General features: G+C 42.9%; 2 protein-coding genes across 4 annotated transcripts in view; one reads left to right on the top strand and one right to left on the bottom strand.

The window, feature by feature from the left end:
- Nucleotides 1-15507, bottom strand: part of LOC125022760 (CDP-diacylglycerol--glycerol-3-phosphate 3-phosphatidyltransferase, mitochondrial) — a 27727-nt gene extending 12220 nt beyond the window's left edge. The window contains exons 1-5 of one of the 2 annotated variants that reach the window (XM_047609684.1): nucleotides 15355-15507; nucleotides 9044-9254; nucleotides 5315-5392; nucleotides 928-1027; nucleotides 648-837 (exon numbers count right to left, since the gene is read on the bottom strand). In XM_047609684.1, the coding sequence (XP_047465640.1) occupies nucleotides 648-837; nucleotides 928-1027; nucleotides 5315-5392; nucleotides 9044-9254; nucleotides 15355-15470 (695 nt within the window). In that variant the 5' untranslated portion in view covers nucleotides 15471-15507. Of the gene's footprint in view, nucleotides 1-647; nucleotides 838-927; nucleotides 1028-5314; nucleotides 5393-9043; nucleotides 9255-11505; nucleotides 11681-15354 lie in introns of those variants that run through there. The other variant, XM_047609683.1, reaches the window with a different exon arrangement.
- On the top strand, nucleotides 14842-21611 carry socs3b (suppressor of cytokine signaling 3b). Of its 2 annotated transcripts, none has more exons than XM_047609690.1 (3): nucleotides 14842-14969; nucleotides 18211-18550; nucleotides 18640-21611. In XM_047609690.1, the coding sequence occupies exons 2-3, from the start codon at nucleotides 18422-18424 to the stop codon at nucleotides 19195-19197; spliced, it is 687 nt and encodes a 228-aa protein (XP_047465646.1). In that variant the 5' UTR covers nucleotides 14842-14969; nucleotides 18211-18421; the 3' UTR covers nucleotides 19198-21611. The 2 variants fall into 2 exon arrangements, with proteins under 2 accessions (XP_047465646.1, XP_047465645.1); XM_047609689.1 differs by lacking the exon at nucleotides 14842-14969 and adding an exon at nucleotides 17222-17466.

The following is a 21611-nucleotide window of genomic DNA, read 5'->3' as shown; positions in this document are numbered from 1 at the left end:
GTCTTTACCGCAGAAATGTTAGCGTTGGAACACGCCCAATGCTCTCCCAACTTGACCGCACCAGGCCTAATGTATACACGACCAATTCCTAGGAATGGTGGTAAACATCTTGAGTTGAGTGTTTGAGGAAACTGATCAAATATCAGCTGTTATGAGAAGAGAAGAAGAATACGAAGAAGAGGAAGAGGAAGAAGAGGAGACTTAAATGATTTGTCAAGCAGCCAAGAATCTCCACTATCACAGATAAGGTATAATTACAAGCCTCAACCGTCCTCCTTGGATTAATCACGTCTCAGGGAGATCTTCCCCGTAGGACTTCTGCATACTTGTCTTTATTGTTTGCTACATGTGGTTTTTTGTTCACTTTTCCCACAAGCAAAGTCAGCGTGTCATTTTGTGTGCTGAACTGAAATGGGGTGGAAACCACATCGGCATCGTGCCCGCTGGCCTCAGCGCACACCCACACTGATCTCCATTTTCCCTGCATATGTCAAAATTTGAGGACATTTCCCAGCAGCGGTGGTAAACACCTGCAGGCTGATTAGGACGAGCTGATCGGAACGAGGTGAACTCCAGCCTGAAGCGAAACGAACAAAGTGTGTCATGTTGATAGAAAAGGTGAGCAGGTCGCCTCAGAGTCAACATACCCGCTGATAATGACGCTGTCGTCAAACAGGTAGACTTTGATGTGCTGGACTCCGATGGTCTCGTTGAAGCGCTGAGGGACCAGCAGTCGCAGGAGCCCCCTCAGGTCCGGCGTGTGGTACAGAGACACCCGCATCTGAGACGGGAAGCGCTGCAGCAGAGGCAGCAGCATGGTCCTCGAGTTTATCTGTCCTGCACGGGGAAACGGAACAGGATACCGTCAGGACGATGAGCGTGGAGGTCTGCAGCGGGCAATCGTGAGATAAACGGACCCGCTACGACCTCTGGATCCGCGCGTGTAGTCCAACAGTATGGAGACTTTTAGGTCGGGAGAGCGGCTGCTGTCCTGTGAACGCTGGAGCACTTCTTCCATGCAGTCCACCTTAAAAAAAAAAAAAGATTAGCAGAACAATTCAGCATCGGTTGAGCATTTTATTCAATGCACATTTTACATCAGTCATGGCCGATATTGAGGAAATTACAAACTTTAACCAGCATTTTCTTCATGGAATTGGCTTGTTGTATATGCAATATGTGTCCAACCCCAACCTGCAGAAGTGGACTGCACTTCGTCAGGCCTTTAGCTTCAGACCTGTCCAACTTCACACCTGTCACACCTGCTCCTGCTGGTAGAGCTCTTAAGGTCACTGAGGCACGCCAACCCCCCGACCACAATAAAGTGGCGATAAAAAAAAAATAAACAACAAACAAATGAGACACTCTGCTGGTGGGTCATGGGCAATGTATGGGCTGCACCGCAGTGTATCCAGCAGCATGGGGCTGCCTCTGGATGTGTCTGTCTGTAAATCTTGCCGGGGAAAAAAAATAAATAAAGTATCGGCGATATATCGGTCGATCTCCATTAACTATATTAAAACCCTTGATGCAAATGGTTCAGTGAAATATGTTCTGTTCGCTGCAGCTAATTTAGCCTCAAGCTGAGGAGAGGAGCTGTCACACGGCTGTATGATTCACTTATTAATGTTGTGGAGGCCGGGACAGAAGGTGTTTATTAGGCGTGGGAAAAAATATCAATATGGCGATACATATCGCGATACTTTTTCTTCCGATACAATAACGATTGTATTGTACTGTAGTTTCCCACAGTGGTGAGCGAGGCGGTCGAAGAAGTGGGCAGCCAAGTAGCAGAAGCGAACATGGAGGTGGCGGCAAAACTTGACACGCCGTCAAAATTTAAAGCTGACGGAGGCACTTTGGCTTTCAAATGGAAGAAGGAACCAATAAGCTGGACAAAGAGTACACATTTTACAAACTCTATTTTAACATTTAAGTGGTGGGAAACTTGATCCACTTTTTCTGTACAAGAGCGATAAATTGGAAATGGATAATTTGAATTAATTCAATGAATTACCACTGTCATCTGATGTACATATGCACAGCTTGTATGTAAATTTTCTCTGTAAACTATGTAGCATAATATTCTTAGCAAAGACAGCCAAGACGCTAAATACATAACTAACAACATTGGCAGCTTTGAGCGCTCCTCAAACTGTGTGTTGTCCAACAAAACAAAATAGAAGACTTGTCGGTCCAAGTATTTCATTCCCAGGATGACTTCACTTCACAATCTTGGCACCAGATTAGGGGAAATTACGAATCTTCAACCACTCAGCTCTTGACAAGAACACAAGAACATTTTCCCCTTTGAGCGCTCGGAGAGAATAAGGCTTCCTGTGGTCTGTAATCATGTTTTAATTTGTCACTACATTTGTATCATTTATTTATTTATTTTTTTTGGTAAATCTGATGGTGCCTGAGAAATTCAAACATGATAGGAAAAGTCATCAGCACTGTGCTGATTGCTGGTATAAGAGCAAAATTAGAGGTTGGGATAATGTACAACCATACAGCAATCTTATCTTCAATGTTCCTTAGTGGAAATGCAAAACAAAAGGACAGATTAATGATTATTAATCAACTGGCAGCAAACAGTACCTATCAAACACTAGCGTTTTTTCATGTTTCACCGAGCGTGGGAAAGAGAATGAGTCAGTACAGAGCACAGAGAGGAAACTGCTGCTCGACATACAGAGGGCACAACTGGTGGCCAGCCTGGCATTTGGATCCCTCCTGATATCTAAACTGTGCATCTGGTGCCCAAACATGTGCATGATACATCACCCGAGAGTGGCTGTTTACGTGCCAGTAAAACATTTCTCCTTTCCAGTAGAAAGCTCTTAGGGGACATCTGTGCCAGCAACGCTTCCAGCTCTGGAAGTTTCCTGTGGGGCGAATCTCACAATGAGTGGGATCTCTGAGGAAAAATGATTCTGCAGTTGAGGATTTGGCCAAACCTCAACCACCAAAAATAATTCTGTTTTTTGTTTTTAACAAATTTATTCTTTTGTCGTCAACCGAAAACCACGTTTTCAGCATTTCTGATTAAACCCACTCATTTTATTTTAAACTTAGGTTTTTCTCCTCTTTACACTCAATATTTAGCAAAACCTTGAAATAAAACTTCTCATTGTGTCAATATGTGTTTAGTTGCTCATGTTTCATGTTTTTCCAGTTAAAATATTTTTGTAATACAGTAGACGTAACTTGTACCTAATATTATTGGGTTAATTCATTTGGCACTAGCTACTGTTTGAACTTCTGGTTTGGTGTCACACAGCGGCTTTGGCTCAGTAGGTAGAGCGGGTTGTCCATGAACCCGAGTGTGCCATATGCCGAAGTGTCCTTGAGCAAGACACTAAACCCCCATTTGCTCCCTGTGCAACTGGCACTGATGTGTGAATGTGTGTGTGCTTGTGTGAGCGAATGGGTGAATGTGTCTCTGACTGTAAAAGCGCTCTGAGTACCTTTGAGTAGGTAGAAAAGCGCTATATAAGAGCAAGACCATATTTCACTGTGAATGTTATCATGCTATGTGCAATAACAATTAAGTTGAATCTAATCTGACCACAAAATGAGTTCCAGTAAACTGTATTAATATCCGGTTCTGAGCTAGCACAACAAGCTAGCAGCGTGCTATAAAAGCCTCCATTACACATAGAGACGGTCAAGATGGTGGCAACTGGGCTACTTGGAAGATTAAAGAAAATTAAGATCACCATCGACTGCGACATTACCTGTAGGATTCCTGAGGACCAGTTTAGAAGCTCGGTGTAGGTCAAGGCTAATTTAAAAATGGTCAAACCAAGACAGCTAGCAACACGCCGAGACATTTATGCATAACTTTAAGCCTTGATTTAATTAAAATTGTATAAAAATTGTATTTGCCACCGTACAGTTGTTACAAATGGAGAAAACAGCTACAGAGACCGTAACGTAACACGTTTACTTCTGCTGAAAAGTTTGACATTTTAACGTCTAGCCTCAAGTGGACATTTGAGGAACTGCAGTTCAGTGTTGGTTTAATTTTTTTTTATTCACTACGTCTCTAAGATGGTGGGGCCAATTTCCACAATATTTTGGATTCACTTTTACACGGATTCACTTTTTACTACTTCACGGTGTCATGTCGTCCATCTTTATTTGCAGCTTAAGCAACAGGAAAAGACAAATGAGATCTCGTCATATTATAGTTTATCCATCGGAGAACTGATACTTTAATTTGTTAATGTATCCTGGTAGTGATGAGATTCTTTATGTTGTAAATGTATATGCTATCAAACCATTTCCAATTTCTTAACTTACAAATATGGACACATTACAAAGCAAAATTTGAACCTGCACTGTTTACATCCGCAAATATACAATCTATATACCAGTGGAGAAGGTGCAACTGTGCACGCAACCACGTGCACGCACATGACACTAATTACTACTGACTAACAAACCCTACAAGTACCCAAAAGTAGGTTATTAAGGTTGATATAAAACCATTTGAATAACCTTCGCATATAGTTTGCTGAAGATAAACAAGCCTCCACCACTTGAGTAAATACCCAGCGCAGGTGTGACTGAAAATATCTTTTTGTTTTAGCTGAGCCTGGATGTGAACGTTGAAATCGCACCTGCAGTTTGCATTCTTCAGTCTGAGCCACAGACCGTTTTTGTGCTGAATTAAGTTCACTGCGTTCAATTTCAAAGGAAAACGCAGGCCTAAAACAAGAGTCACATGGACCCGCTGCAGCTTATTGACTCACGTTTCTAGTAATCCATCATCCTGTGAGGTTACAGAGTTTGGCGGCGATCACAGCTGATTCCAATGCTTTTAACTGTAATTAAGCCTGTTTCTGCACTTAATTTTTTTTTTCTTCTTTTTTCTTTTTTTTTGCATTTCACCCGCTCTGCTGCTGCTGTTGCTGCTGCTGGTACCATTTTGAAAAAGAAAAACACGAAAAAGAGCTGAATACGAGCATCCGTCCAGACTGTGGTTTGCTTTCGGTTAATGTTGTTATGCAAGGCTTTCCAAGCATGAAGAACAGCAGGCTGTCACATGCCAGCACTGGTCTCCTTATTCCAATAAACCCTTGCAGTTTGGGGTCACTCCTTGTTGTTGGCCTGGAGTTCATTTTCATTCTGTACAAACCACACTGTGGTCATCTTGGAAGAGAACTCTGACTCATATTTTCTGGCATCTCTGACCAGCTATTTGGAGAAGGCCCCATGTTTGGATGGCATTGTTCTCACCTGCCCTCAACCAAAGAATCTAAATTCTCCAGAGTTGTAACAATCACTCAGAGTCCACTTTTCTCACCAGCTCCTGCTCCAGTTGACCCGTTCCCAAATACAACGAGGCCATCACCACTCGCCTCTGCGCGGTCTTGATACGGGCCTGAAACGAAAGGAAAAGACAAAAGAAGAATCACAACAGAGAAGGAGAGAGCAGTGGAGTAGGTATGGGTGGTGCTACGTGTGATAGTACGAAATGACAACCTTTTCAAAAGCTATGTTTCCTGGCAGCCACTTGCACATAGTTGGCAAAGGAACAAAAGTAGATTTACTGGTGATCAAACATCCGTAAAAAAACAAAGTAGTGTACTGTAAACTTTTTAATGGGGGTTAAGGTTAAACTCTACCCAGGATAGTTGTTGTGAATGGGGACATAAATGGGTATAAAGACAAAAGCATTCAACTCATACGCTGATTGACTCACTTTTGGAGCCATAACCCCATGACCCCAGTAGCAAAAGATGGCACCAATGCAAGATGGCGTCGCCCATTTCCGCAATATTTTGGATTCATTTCCACACTCCCATCAGTGCACGGTGACATGTCGTCCATTTTTATTTGCACCGAACGTATCTCGGTCGCATAGACAAATGAAACTGCAGAGAATCGTTTCCTCTAAATGCAGCTCTTCCTTTAACAGAATTTATAATCCAGCTGTGTCCAACCGTCACAAGTCAAACGTCATGTAAATAGATCGATTTGCATGGAGCAGGTCCGCGTCATGCCTATTTATGGCAGCTGAAGATGGGACTTTATCGGAAAAACCCAATCATAAAAAGCGCGTGAATGCTTTACATAGATGCATAATAAAATAAAACGTGTCGGTGGAGAAGCTGCTCAGCTACAAACCAGAGCCAGAGGCGATTACATTTGAAAAAGGACTGATCACAGTGCTTTGTGAATCATCCATGTGTTCATGAAAGACAGTTTATTTATGTCACAGGTTTTATTGCATCCCTCAAGTCAAAAAGTGGTTAGAGACTCCGTTAAGCCACGATAAATTTGTTGGTATGTAAATATGTAAATATGTTTACATATGGATCGCTGTGGTTCAGGGTGCAAACAGAGTCGAATTTTTTTTTTCTTTTTCTTAAGTTGCACATTTAAAAACCAGGGATGATCAAACAGCTTTGTCCATCTACAGACTATTAACGTATTACCTCATTAATACTGTAAATTTTTCAGACTTTCCAGAAGCTACAAACTTCATAAACTGACAGATTTGTTAACAAGAACAACTGAAAAAGTAAAAGCCTTTGTAACTTGTGAACCCTAAAAGGAATTTCCATCCTAATCTGAGGTTTCTCATCTATCATGCCGCGGGTTTTTCAAATACCTGCTATGAGTCAGAAAATAAACACATTTTGCTTGAGGCACTACAAATGTTTTCCCTGATAGATAAAGTGGCAAACAGCCTATGCCAACCACAATCTATTAATATAACAATACACTTTCAATCAGATGAAAACTTCCCAGCCCTCAGTGTAACGAGGAAGTGGTAATGAAGCGGTAAAACATTCCAATTCACACCCGCTTGGACCCACATTACAGGTTTTGATAAAAAAAACATTTTTCATGCAACTCATCCTGACAAACGTTAAGACACCGTAGATTAACTTAACAACAGACGCGGTAGCATCGGCGTGTTACTGTAACCGAGCACAATTCGCGCTTCTTTGTCCCTGGAGTGGTTGACTAGATAAAGATAATAAAAGTAGAGGTAACACAAAAGAATTCCAGAGACGTGACACAGAGCAGGTGTGAGAAACTGAAAATAACCTCAAAGAAAACCAGTGTGCCAGTCTGCTATTGTTCTAACTGAAACCGTCAAGTTGGTTTTAAGGAAGCATTCGCAAAGCACCTGATTTTACCGACAGGAAAGAAGACAGGAAGACAGATGCGCATTTTTCCTGTCTTTCATGATTGTTTTAACTGATAAACTGATAACTTATTTCTTTTTTCATTGCGTTTAATACACATTAACAGGCAATGAACACGACAAAATGAAACAAATAAGAAACCCTCATGAGGTTGGATCGCATCTGTCATGCAGGGATATTTAGAACAATAATCAAATCAAATAAAATTTCATTTGTATAACCCTTTACAAGAACCAAAAGGTACCCAAAGTGCTTTACAATAAATCCATAAAAGAATGCAAATATCAAAACATAAAAACAAGACATAAAAACACAGTTGGAAAGTGTTACAGCGCTGCGGGGAATTAAAAGTCTTCCAGACGAGCATAAAACGGAAGATAAGAATAATAAAATACGACTATAAACACGGCTGCCCTAGTTGGAATTAAACGTCAGTCTGATAAAGCAGGACTTCAATTCAATTTCGATTTTAAAAAAATGTAGGCGCAATAAGTAAATAAAGACAAGAAATCAGTTAAAAATAAAACGATTTTAAACTTTCATGAGGCGGTTTTTCGCACGCATCGATATATAAGAGTTTACAATGGAAACACTTATTTCCCATTTCCCCGTCACTGTACTCAGGGGGTCATGTGACCACTTCATGTCACATCCCCAAATTGAAATCTCACAAGACGAAAGAGCCACCGAAAGAGCAATTGTACTTGTGTATGGAAATTTCAGACATGTCACTTTTATTTTGAGAAAAACTGTAATGGAAACGCTAACAGTCAATAACTGGCGTCCACCTGCTCATGTAAACAAGTACTTTAGCTGTAACTGGGCGGGGTTGTATACTCCATCATAATATCACTTTCTTTAAGCAGCCAGTATGTCTGAAGACTTAACGTTTGCCAGCTGCTGCTCAGGAAAGACAGATGATGCAGAGCAAACAAGGAAGAGTTTGTGGAGGAATCAAGTCCCTGTTTAAACCTGGTGTTTACGTGCACCAGACTGTACCTGGCCAGTTCACACCTGGTATTAAAACATTAAAAAACATTAAAACGTGCGTCTCGAATCACCGCGTGACCTCAATTTCACGCAAACAGCTGCTGTAACAAAACCTCATTCATTCTGAAAAATAAATAAATAACAAACGCCATGATCATCAAGAAAAGACAAAAACTTGAAGTTCATCGAGTGGCCACTTGAGGCTCCAAATGGGAGCAAATTCCCATGGACCGCCATGTTAAAAAGCCCAACTTTACAGCATTATTAAACACGTTTACAGCCTGGTACAAAAAAACTAAAGATTTTGGTCTCAATAGTTTATTTCACTATTTGTGACAACTGTACGCGGGATGATTGTTTTTCTATCTCATTCGTTCATTTTTGTTTTTATTAAGGTTTAAAACTCTGCATAGTTAAGGTTGTTCCCGTTTGAACAGGTTAAAACAGGAAGGGGGGAGTTGGGTGGGCGGTCTCAATGTCCAGGACGGCTTTAGCCCCGCCCCAACACAACTCCATATTTGGAGTATCTGAGTGTGGGCGGAGTAAAGCCCATCCAACATGGCGACCGCCAACTTCAGGCTTTATTTTTGCGGTTCAGGATCCAATGGGTGACATCACAATGAGTTCGTCCATAGTATTTTCAGTCAATGGAACCACATAGGCCCCTCCCCCTCAACCCATAGGACCCAAACCCCACCCCCCTCACTAACAACAACCTGTTTCCAAACACAACAGGGCACCCTCAGAACACCCATGTCCATTCTCTGAATGAGTCACAACTGTTCTGGATGCACAAGGGGGACCTACACAATATTAGGAAGGTGGTCATAATGTTATGGCATGATCGAGGCTAGGTGTGCTCTGGTGGACGTCGTGACACTGACCTTCATGGCCTGGTAGAACTGCTCAGGTGAGGTGAGGATGTGGATGTGGGCGCCCGGCACCCGGAAGGCAGGCACGTGCTCGGCCATCCACCTGAAGTGGGTGGAGAGGCCGTCTGTGCCCTGAGCTCCGGCCGAACCCATGGGCCTGGAGACGCGGCGCGGGGCCGGGTCGGTTTCAGCCAGCAGGGGGGCCAGCAGCAGCACGGAGGACCTGCAGGGGAGACACAGGGAGCCGGAAATTGATTTTACGCTGCTGAAAATGTAATAAAAGAGCAATCTTCCATTGACGTATTTGTTCCTGGTCTCATCCTTTGGTATGAGTCAACCGATTGTTGGACTTTTATTGCGTTTGTTTTCCTTCTCATTTTGCCTTCATTGTCATGCGTCTTCGTCCTGAACTAATCACAGGTTACCAGGTGACGTGTACAGAAAGGTAAATATTAACTGCTTTTTTTTCCTCCCCCAGTTGAAATTACAAACTTAAAACATCTCACATAGAGTCGTTGAAGTCATGGAAAGAAAACACTTTGTGTAGTTTTAAATGGTCCACTCAACAGTAATAATGACGGGAAAAGATATGACAGATATTTTTTTATTAATTATATCACAAGAGTAACAAAAATAAACACATGTTTCTATCTCATAATACGTCAGTAGCTTGTGCGAGCTCCATTTGTATAACAGAGAACAACTGAGGGCTCTTAAATAGCAGCCATCTCAATTAACATCTCAATCAGCTGATTGTTAATAGATGAGCTAAAATTAATCAATACGCCTCCAACAATAATACATGTATAATTAATAATAATAATAATAACATCCCCATTTCAAACTAGCAACGTCTCCTAATTAATCATAGTTTTATGAGACTTCCAGCACAGAGCTCTTCAATTATGGGATTAAGGGGTTATTGATCGGACACCCACATGAAGACTCTCCCGGTAGTTTAGGAGCCAGACAGAAAAAGACACCAAACCGAGTACTGCCTTTACATCTGCAATAACTCATGGAACATGAACCGGGCCCAGAAATGCTCAACATTTGAAAAGCAGGAACAAGCAAATGCTCCATCTTAATTCTTTTAGACCTCGGCGCAGCTGTCAACACTGTCGACCACAAAATTCTCCTCCGCCGCCTGTCACACTGGGTTGGCATCTCCGGTCCTGCCCTTGATTTGTTCTGCTCTTACATCTCAAACAGACAATTCACCGTTTCTATTGGTAGCTCCTCCTCCACACCAGCAAATATTGCACATGGGGTTCCTCAAGGCTCCGTTTTAGGCCCATTTCTCTTCTCTCTATACATACTCCCACTAGGAAAAATCACCCAAAAACAACATCTCCTTCCATTGCTACGCCGATGAAACGCAGACTAAAGACTAAAGATTTACTCTTTAGTCCCCCAGATCATACTACTGCTACCTAGCATTAGCACAAGCTCCTGTATCATTTGAACGACGCTTCACTATGGCTTGTGAAGCCAGTTCAGGCATCTGAACAGGCCAGACAACATCAGCACACTGACAGATCCACTCATCATTCATCCACTCGCTTCTTTCCTCAGCATGTGTAGTCCACATGCTCACACACACTCAAACGTGTAAGGGAAATCACATTTTTGGATTCCCTACATAGGGGTTAACTCGAGCAGCAGCAAGATCAGGTTTCTCAGCTTCAAAAGAACCCAAATAAGGCCATTCATCTTTTGTCCACACATTCATCAAGGCTGTAAAAGGATGCACATAATACCACCCTGTAGCACGTCCAAGTTCTCCTGCGGGTGTTTGTGGAGCAAAAAAAGTTCTCGAAAATATTAGATTTAGGCACCGAGTCAGGTACTTTACCAACAGGTGCGCTAATCTCTTCCTTCTGTGTTTTTGGTCTTAAATTCGCTTTGGGAGAACTTTATCTGTCGTTAATGTGGACTGATGATTATCCATGGTTATTTCATTCACTCAACACTCATTCAATAAGAACAAACAACACATTACGGTATTTTAAATCATCAAAGGGGCCTTTGCCTCAAATGCACCATGAGTTCTCTGTAGTGTCAAATTACATCGCAGTCATTTTATTATTCATGTTTGCATATGAAAAAAAAAAATGTATGTACAATTGTATTCCACTAATTTTGGATATTCTAACAACCTCTAATTTCTAGTCAATTGCTTTGTGCATGCACCACTTGGATCTCGGTCTGAGATGCCCCTCTGGACCGGGACCACACAGCCGGTCTTGCGAAACACCAATAAATACTTAAATTCATCCAGAACGTCTTCTCAAGGTGAAATGCTCACACACTGCTTCTCCCAGTCGAGTCCGAACCCCCTTCTTACGGGTGGTCAAACCCAGGCCCATCAGCGGCTTCCTCGCGCTTACACTGCGACTGTTCAGAGCAGCCAGCTATTTCCACACAGCGCTTTCATAGAGTCTCACCAAACGCAGACAAGAAATACAACTTACCAGTCCTTGTTCTGTCGAGATCCTGTTCGAATTGAAGCCAATTTGTTGTGGAAATGTGAGGGTTGGTGGAAATGACACAGAAGATTCAGGTGACTCGTAGTGAAATAAGGTTTACTGATCAGGAGAAGTGGTAACAGCTGTTCATGCATTCAGAGCCAGAATCATTCTGACCTCCCCCCCGTGCCAGGAGGTATATAAGATGAAAATTTAGGTGGGAGGTCAACCACACTGGCTATCACCGTCCGTGGCGTCAGTCAGTATCTCCAGCCAACCTTGTAGACCCTGTTTTGTCTATGGAAGGAACACAAACAAGACTAGGCCAAAGAGACATGTTTAACATAATATGATAAGGACGTTTTTCCTTCGCACCATATAAATGAAATAAACTAAGGGTTTGTCAGCTTTGCTCGGAGAATTTACATTTTTAATGGAATAATTGATATTTGTTTTTATGAAGACTTTTGAACTTTTCTGGCTAAATTTAGTTTAAAGATCTCCTCCGTTAAAAAGCCATAATTATTACTCTTACTTATTAATATTAATTACATTTAAATACAACATTTTCACAATATTCTTCCGTTTATTCTGAATGTAACTTTCCATCTACCAACAAAAATATAAACTACAACATAAACTTCTCTGGCTTTGAGAGGCTTCGACTTCAAAATCAGGAAGATGCAACTTAATTGGTGATACATTCAATCAGATTTGTTCCTTTTTGGAGAGCTGTTTACACTTTTTTTCAGTTTTTATTTCCTCTCTCTTTCAAAGCACGAAGCTGGACGCGAGTGTTTCCAGGATTATTCGTGAGAAACCGTCACCGTTGCTGCGTCTTTCTTCAGAGTCCCCTGGATAAACCGGTTCCTCTGTGCTTTATATCACAGGAAGCAATAGTTTTGCAGGTATCATGTTTTTCTTCCATCTTTCTGTCACTTATTAATATTAATAGTATCGCATGTATTCGTTAGTTTTGCTTGTTTAATTCCTTTTGTTTATTTTTAAATAATTATCTATGGATGCTTTGTAACTATCATTACTATTAATATTATTGCAGTTACAGCCGTCTCTACTATCACCATAGTCGTAATGAGCTTTATAATAATTTAATTGCATTTATACTTCACACACACGCATGCACACATTTGGTTCACATCTTGTTTGTCTGTTCACATCACTGTATTATCTAATTTCACAATAATACACAAAAACAATACACACACACAACAACAAAAAGCGAGTGGGCGTCATCTTCCAGCCAAGTTTCCAGTTCTCTGCCTCTACAGCCTTGTTGGCCTAATTTGATACTCAGCTAATTTAGCAAAGGTCACGCATGTCTCCACCAAATTACTAAGTTGCAGCTATAAACTCGTGGGTCTTTTGGTCCTGTCCCTTTGTCCCTCTGTCCCACCCATACAATCACACAGTACTGCCTGACAATAAATGAGCTGGGTGGAGTATCAGAAGTCCTCCTATTGTGTGGATTACATCTAAAAATCTGTTTATATGGAGCTGACCCACATAAAAACCCCTGAGAGATTTCCTTGTTATGGGTCCAAGAGCCATAAAAACGCTTCGCGAACGATAACTTCCTTGTGCACGAACAGCTTACGCTAAATTATCTCGCAATTTTTTTTACAACAGTGCAAACTACACAACGTATCTGACAGGGAACATCCAGGTCTGTGCTGAGGTTATGTAATGACTCATAGGGGCCGGATAATTTTCTGTAAGTTGTAAAAGATAAGGCGGTCTGACGGGAGATAAGACTACACTTTCAATCTAATGTGATCACTGTTTCCGATATATAATAATTATATAAAAATCATGCATTACCACAGTATTTCCCAGCATAAAACTAAATAGACCCAAACATGGAAGTAAACAAGACCGACCTACTGTAATATGGCATCTCTAGATGTTATCAAAGTAAAGTTATTTAACAGGTCATGACTGTGACAGAGAGGGAGTTAACCTCATTAGATTCAACAAAGTTAGATGCTATGTTAAACATGCAAGACTTTAACTCAATGAACAGAGGAGCCCTTTACTCTGGTATGTGACTGCATGACATCCCTCCTGAGTTGAAGCATGTGATAAAAAAAAAAAGAAAAAGAAAAAATTCAAAACAACCCTACGGGGAAGATTGGATTTACATCCTCATACTTCTCAACTTATCTGAAGTGGATTAGTTTAGCAAACAGGAAAGGATGCTTTTTCAATTCTGTGGCTCTTGAGAAAATATTACTATAATCCTCTTGTAATACTAGTGCTGATGCAATAAGAGTTTAAAGTTGAAGCGCGGGACTTTTACGAATAAACGAGTGTCTGTGGCATTCCAGTCCTCGCCAAAGAAATTCAAGATCAGGTTAATCTGAGTCACGCGTGTTTGTTTTTATTTCATAGTGTACCAGAGTTTGTGGTGACATTTCTGTGCTGGTGCACTGGCAGCGGCGTGCTTCACATTAACCACAAATACTCAGGAAGAAGAGCAACAGCACCAGCAAAGACTTAAGCCAAACGTATGGTTCTGCGTGGCCTGAAGTCAACTTCCCTAGAACCGATACTACTCATTGTAACAACACAGACCGCTGCAGCTGTGATTGGCCTGAACTATATTTTCTCGTCCATGTGACTCAGTAGCCAGACGACCACAGACAATTAATTCATCCTCCTTAAGCCTCCTACACGCACTATCTATTCAGACTTTTCCTCTCTTTCCTGTTGCAGCGTTTCCAGTAAAAGTCACTGTTAGTGGCGGCAACTATTGTATCCGTGTTGTTGGGCACTGTTAAAGCGATGGGATCAGATCTTTTGTCGTCGTCATTTACTGTGCGTTTTAATCGTTTTTGTTTTATTTGTCTGTTTACTGCAATTTTATATGTTTGTATAGCACTTTATAATCTCGTTAAGTATTATTATTATTATTGCTGCAAGTACAGAGGGAGTTGTCCACATAATTTGTGACTTGTGTTTACGACTGCATGCACAGTATGGCAAGATAAACACACAAAACGCATTCACGATGACAAGTCTGTTTTCTTCTGGGTAAATCACCTTTTTTTCCTGCTTTGCTGGGACACTTCAAACAAAGCCGTCATTTATGATGGACTTCCAAAGATGCATTATCATAGGAGGAAACACACAGGAGAAAGTAGGCCCGGCTCCAAGAGGTCTTCCAGTAAGTCATGACTTTGAGCCAACACCAACACCAGGAGCACACGGACACCTGCTCACCCTCCACATGCGCTCTTTAACTCTATGACAAAGACTAGACGCTGTCAGTGAAATGGTCTATTGTTAAAAAAACGACAGTCATCTCACATGTTTCCAGAGAACTCAGAGGTGTGTCACTCCACCTGATTAGAAACCTTTTCTATAAGTTAGGTGTGTCGATCACGGTCGACTGCAAGAAGGAATGAAACTGTGGATGGTAAATGTGAGGACGACGTCAGGTTTCAGTCTCGGTAAGACCCCAGCCAATGTTTAGAGGACAAGAACATGGTGTTCCGTCCAGTTGTGTTAACTTTCCTTAGAGGTTAGCCAATGGTTGAAAAGTCTCATGAGGTTTATTAACGGCTGAAAACGCGCTAGACTTGAGTTTAAAAACGCTTCATGTTCACCGAAAACGCGGTAATTCAGCCGATAATTGCTTAAGCAGAATTTTCTATGCGTATTGAAATGTTGGGGGTTTGACGTCTGCGGGAAACAGCAGCACCAAAACACAACGTGTCCGATAATGGAAACCATTAGCGACAACATTAGCAAGGCATGCTAGCAGCAGGCTAAGGAGGTGCAGGCAGGAGCGAAAACGCAGCGACGCTCATTTATCCTCGTGTCTGAGTCTCTTACCCTCCTCTTCTGTCCCGTGCTCGGAACAGTCGGTCCGATATTCGGGTAAAAACCCCGGCGATGGCCGGTGAGTACACGGAGTGCACCAGCCTCCTCCAGGACATGGGGGCCGCCATTGCTGCAGCGCAGCGTGTTTGAACAAACTTTATTGATACTTTTATGAATTTACAATTACAATGTTCTTTCCGTGGTCTGTGATAGAAAATGGCAGTTTGGGCTGCAGTATCAAGTGTGTTGGATTAATATTAGTATAATTAGTATGATTATAATCACAACAACAAATTAAAATGCATTTTAAAATGTTTCTACGTTTCTGGACTTACATAGTTCAGATAATTAAACGCATTCAAGAGACCTCCAGTGGTCGCCCTGCAAACCACCTCATAACTTCATTTATGTTAATTCTTACATTTATTTATCTATAATAAAATGTACATTTGAAATAGACAAACGCGTGTAGATTTAAGTCCTGCATGCTGACTTTCAAATATATTCCTTTCTGGTGCCCCACCTGCTCTAAGGTGGTGACTATTACACGTTTCCAGTCAAGCAGCAGAGTGTATTGTTTACAGGTGTGGAAGATTCCTGTGGCCTCTGCAGCATGTGATAACTGTTAACATGTTACACCCAGTGGATCCACATTGTTATTGTCCTGTAATCCTACAGTGAACAGAATGGTAGTTTACTGAGAAACAAGCGTTAATCATTGCCTAGGTACACTGAATACCGCAGTGAGCTAGGTACACACTATAGGTAACACTATAAAAAATAAAGTTAAATTCAAATGTACCTTTTTGACTATTTTCTGTTTCTACTTCAATTCTACTGCATTTTATGTGAGTCAAATACTGTCTTTTCCACAATGCTTTGGTTTCTTTGTAGGTTAAGATCCTAAAACCCTATAAAAGTGTCCTCATAATATTTAACTACAAAAACAGGATATGCACCACTAAACTATAACCTGGAACCAATAATCATCAAAGCATATAACAGCTGGAGAGATAAAAATATTAAAAATGATCTTACATGTAAATATGATAATCAAAAAAAAAATATATATATAAAACACTAATGCAGTGCGTTGTGTGCAATAATGCAGAATAAGTCTATTTTTCTTGCATATTTTCGGTGCATTTTTCGATTAAGGCGTGCACAGCAGTCTGCAAATTCTCCAAGAGAATATTCCAGGTCACGGCTCAGCGATAGAGCAGCGTAGCTGTTTGGGTTGCTCAAGAGCACTTACGGTACGTCGGGCGCTTCCTGACATGGAGCGATGGCAAGAAAGACCTTTTCTTTAAACATTAGCCAGATCGTAGTAGTTTAGATGTTAGTCATGTTGTGCAGAGATGGAGAGGAAAACGCAATGCAAGCGCTGACGTCTGTTTTAAGGTAACTAAAACTGTTTGAATAACAGTTACAGTTATTGGAAAAAATTGTAGTTAATGTCTGCAATGTAATTTTTCTACTTTAGGGATTTAGGGATTGTGCGCATAATAACGCCTTTACTTCTGTCAAATCTCGTGACACGATTCGCAAGTTTATTATTTCATGTATTGTGCCATATGTGGAGCTTTTAACTTTTTCACCTTTCGAGAAGGGAACCCGCCAGTACCAGGAAACCGCGCGGCAAAGGTCACGCTGATTATTTATTGGCAATCTGCCACACAAAAAAAAAAAGTGGAGAGAGGCAGAGGGGAGGCAGAGCGCGTGCACAGGCGCCTGTTCTGCGTGTGCGTGTACGTACCGTACGTGCGTGCGCGTGCGTGTGTTTACTGGAAGGACCTCTGAGCGGAGGGGGCGGAGCCTTACGAACAGCGGAGGGGGCGGGGCCTTACGAACATGGGCTTTACTGAGTGGAAACAACCTCCAGTAACCTTCTTCCACACGGTATCATCACCACCAGCACTGCATTCCTCCGCTCCGAAAGAAAAAGAACCCACATACATACACATACCCTCATTTTTTTACATTTTTTTTGGATACTTTTTTTGTTGTGTTTTTCGGATTTTAATGCCTGAGTTAATAATTCATCTAGCACTACTTTCGGGTAGTTTGCCTGTTTTTCCCTACGGCGACGAGCGGCTGCGGTGCGGGGATCAACATATCCGCAAGGTAAGTTACAGACCGTGGAAAGACTGGGAAGCGGTTCGCTAAAATGTCAGATAAGTGGATAAAAATCATAGGGGAAAAGAAGGTGCATTGTTTGGCTACAGCGGAGCAGTTGTCACGTCGTTGTTCGGCTCCCGGAGGTGCAATTTTCGGGTTATTTTTTTTTTTTTTTGGTGTATTAACGATAGTGGACCGACCTCTGTTGTCTCCGTCCTGCACTGTCCGCTGAAGCCGACACTAATTCCCGTATTGCTGCAAAGGGATCACAGCCAGACCAGACCAGACTAGACGGGACACCTCCTCAGTCACAGTGAAACCGGAGAGCGGGGCCTCCGAGAAGGGATAAGGACTTATTTTGTGAAAGAGGGGGAGGACTCTTTCACAGTGACCCCGATTCAGAAATCCCTTGTTGCGGTGCGCCCGATCGAAGACAATTGAAAGCAATCAGGATCCAGTTGCTGTCTGGCTGCACGGTGCAGCAGCAGCAGCAGCAGGCTGCATTCATTTAAACTAAATATAACCTGCCTACTCTCGCTGCCCGGTCTTGTCTTATGCATTTGTCACAGTCGCCATAACTGCATTTTATGGGGGTAAACCGAGAGCTCCAGTGTGGCAAAGTGGTCATTTATTTAAGTCATGCTGCTCATGGAGCAGTTTCAAATGTTGCCTCAGCGTAGCCTGCCTGTGCACGTCCTCTCTCCCTCCCTACATAGACTAGGCTAACCTGTGCTCCATCTCTCCTTCCAGCTGTGTTTAGGTGCTCTCTACCAGCCCCTCTCTGGATGCATCAGACTCCCCTGCCCCGGGGCCCTGGACCCGGTGTGTGACCCTGCCGCCTTCACCCCATTCCCCCTCTTACCCCTCGGCCCCGAACTCCCTTCCCCCTGTCCGCCTCAACACTCCCACTGTGGGCCCCCTGCCTCTCGACCTGCAGGCGGAGGCAGGGGGCCATGGCACCATGGTAACCTTCAACGGACCGAGCCCCCTCGCCATGAACAGTGTGACGCCTGCAGAGGGCAGGGTTCAGGGGTCGAGCTTTACCCCACATCATTACAAAACCTTCAGCTCGCATGAACACTACCATCAGGTCCGTCACAGCCGAGCTTTTACAGTAACCGCTCTGTGTGTAAATTGAAAAATTCACTTTAGCTGACATGTTTTTTTTTACTGTTTCAGGTGATGGATGCACTGCGTAAGCTCCAGGAGAGTGGGTTCTACTGGGGGGCCGTTGGGGGTCGGGAGGCCAGCTCCCTGCTGCGCTCTCACCCCCCGGGAACGTTCCTGATCCGGGACTCCTCGGACCACCACCACTTCTTCACCCTCTCCGTGCAGACGGCTCGAGGAACCAAGAACCTGCGCATCCACAGCGAGGAGGGGGGCTTCTTCTTACAGCCGGACCCCCAAAACACCCTGGAGCTCCCTCAGTTTGATTGTGTGCTGAAACTCATCGCGCACTACATGGGCAAAGGACCAGATACTGGAAGGACCAGAGGAGGGGCAAGCGGGGGCAATTCGGGGGAGGCGAAAATGAAGGGACGTAACGTTTACCTGATCCACACCGGTGGAGAGAAAATCCCCCTGGAGCTGCGGCAACCCCTCTCGAATTCTCTCTCGTCCCTGCAGCACATGTGCAGGAGGACACTGAACAACCGAGGCCTGAGGGAGCCGGAGCAAACTGAGCAGCTCCCGCACACACTTAAAGACTTCATGGAGAAGTACGACGCTCCTATATGACTGACAGGAACCGCAGGAGGTTCAGATGCGCGGACCAGGCGCCGGGGGTGGACGGCCCACCAGTTCTCATACGCATACGAGAATATTCACAGAGACTGACCAGACTGAGCCTTATCTGCAAATACGAGGTCAGTTTCTTCACAGTGGCCGGAATCAGCTGGTCCCAGATCTGATTAATCACTGATGAGACCACCAAGAGTCTCGGGGCTGACCTGGGCTCTGGGAGGAGGAGTGTGGTTTGGGTAACCAACGATTACCTCGTCCATCCTGCCTTGCAAAACAAACAAAAAAAAAAAACTGAAAAAAACAAACAAAAAAAAAAGAATAAAGAAAAACTGACCACTGGTGAGAGTGGCAGATAAAGCCAGGGGTCAAAGGTCAACGTTTCCTATGACTGACTCAGACGCAGAGCAGTGCCTCGTAGAAGATTAACACGATTGGTCGATATTAACGATGATGGCAACCGCATGATCAATGCGCCCGCCGAGACGACCCCGGTGGGTTTAATATGCTTTAGGGAGAAACCTGACATTTACAGCGCTTTTGGATCACAGGACACAGAGAAAAGACGGCAAAGGGCAGAGAGCGGGTGAATGAAGGGGGGGGTGGGGGGGGGGCGTTACGGAGAATGGGGCAAAGTCCAAACAGGGGGCTTCACACAGAGAACGCACACTATTTGTTTGTTCGAGTGTGTGTGTGTTTGTGTGTTGTGGTGGCGCACACATTTCCATCGCTGCTGCTTCCCGCAAATGTTGCCTCACAGGAGGGAGTGGGGTGGTCATGCACGCTAGCTCCACACACACACACACACACACACACACACACACACACATGCAGGTACAGGCCCACATGAAGGTTTTTTTTTGTTAGCGTGGGACAAAAAAAAAAAAACACATTACAAAGCATTTTCTCCTTCTCCTGTTTGTTTCTCGTCCTCATCCACTCCCTGCCCGGCTCCTTCTTCTTCTCTCTCTTTTTTTTTTTTTTTTTTCTGTTTCGGGAGATGCATGTGTGCTCTGACAGTGACAAAAAACAGACATCTGTAGCCGAGACAAAAGCTCGTCACAGAGACAAAAGCATTGGCCGGGGACCAAACAAAACAGCAGAACTTATTTTTATCCAGACTGGCTGGAAAAATGTCAGCGACACTGTAAAGCTCCTTGGGGAATGACGACGATGATCCCAGAGATAGAGGGGGGGGGGGGGCTGTGGAGGGTGAGAAGAGGGATTGAGCGGAGGAGAGAGGAGAAGAGCTGGAAATGGGATTAGGAAACTGGGGAAGGGGGCTAGGCTTGTGGAGAAGTGGGAGGAGACATACTGGTATACAGCTAAACAAAAACATTGAAGTGATTGATGGCTCAGATTAGAGGAAATGAAAGAGCTCAACGGGACACGGCTCCTGTAAATACAACAAAAAAAAAAAGTAAAGTTTTGGCTGGGTCTTAATTCTGTCTTTTAGACCCTCTTAGATTATCATCTTATTTCTTACTGCGGGGGTCTGGCCAGCGGAGGAGTGGGAGGAAACATACTGGTATACAGCTAAGCAGAAATACTGATGTGATGGATATCCTGGACATGGAGGAAATTAAAGAGCTCAACAGGACGCCGTTCCTGTAAATATAACCAGAAGAAAGTTTTTGGTTGAGTCTTAATTCTGTCTTTTAGACCCTCTTAGAGTATCACCTTTCTTTTTCTTTTTTTTGTACTAAAAATGCCTCGTTGTGTTTGAGCGTGTTCAGCTCTCCCTCTTTGTTTGCTTACCATTCATGAAGGAGAATACGAGAGGAAACGAGCTGTTATGTAGATGGTTTCATGCCTGTACCTTTTTTAAAATTTTACTTTGCCTTCATGTATCTTCCAGTCTTTGCCTCTGGAGCTGTTTGTTATTCTGAATGTCAAGGGAGCAACAAGACGTCCCCTTAAGTGAGTCTTTAAAAAAAGCCTTTTTCTAAACGTGCAAGACCCGGATTTGATCAAAAGTTTTCTGCGTCCGACCCGTGCTCGTACCTTACCCGTCATCCATATTGGAGTGGAAGCCTTTTTCACATCATTAAAAAATTTTTTGTGGCCACTTGAGACAAGGGCGCTGAATTTCTAGCATAGCAAACGCACATCTTTGTTTCAAATCCGGGTTTCTCTCTTGCATCGACACCAAGTTGTTGTTGTTGTTGTTGTTTTTGTTTTTGTTTTTGTTTTTGTTTTTTGGACATGCGTTGCACCATGTGAATCATTTTGTCTTTTATAAAGACTCTCTTGCAAAAAGGCTGGCCACTAGTCTGGCAAAATACAAGCTGTAATATCTGAAATGACAAAAGCATTACAAAAAATAAATGAAAAAGGAACGTTGCACATATTTATATTTCTAAAATATTTCAATAATTTATATTAAAGAGCACTATTTTTACAAAACTCAA

The sequence above is a fragment of the Mugil cephalus genome, chromosome 16 (assembly GCF_022458985.1).
Source record: "Mugil cephalus isolate CIBA_MC_2020 chromosome 16, CIBA_Mcephalus_1.1, whole genome shotgun sequence".
In the NCBI taxonomy this organism is placed as follows: domain Eukaryota; kingdom Metazoa; phylum Chordata; class Actinopteri; order Mugiliformes; family Mugilidae; genus Mugil; species Mugil cephalus.
Note: the sequence above shows the minus strand (reverse complement) of the source record. Positions and strands in the feature narration are given on the sequence as shown.

Excerpts from the sequence above, each read along its gene's own strand:
- socs3b (XM_047609690.1), top strand. The coding sequence starts at position 18,422 with ATGGTAACCTTCAACGGACCGAGCCCCCTCGCCATGAACAGTGTGACG. Across the intron at positions 18,551-18,639 it reads CGCATGAACACTACCATCAG|GTGATGGATGCACTGCGTAA; the intron begins GTCCGTCACAGC and ends TTACTGTTTCAG.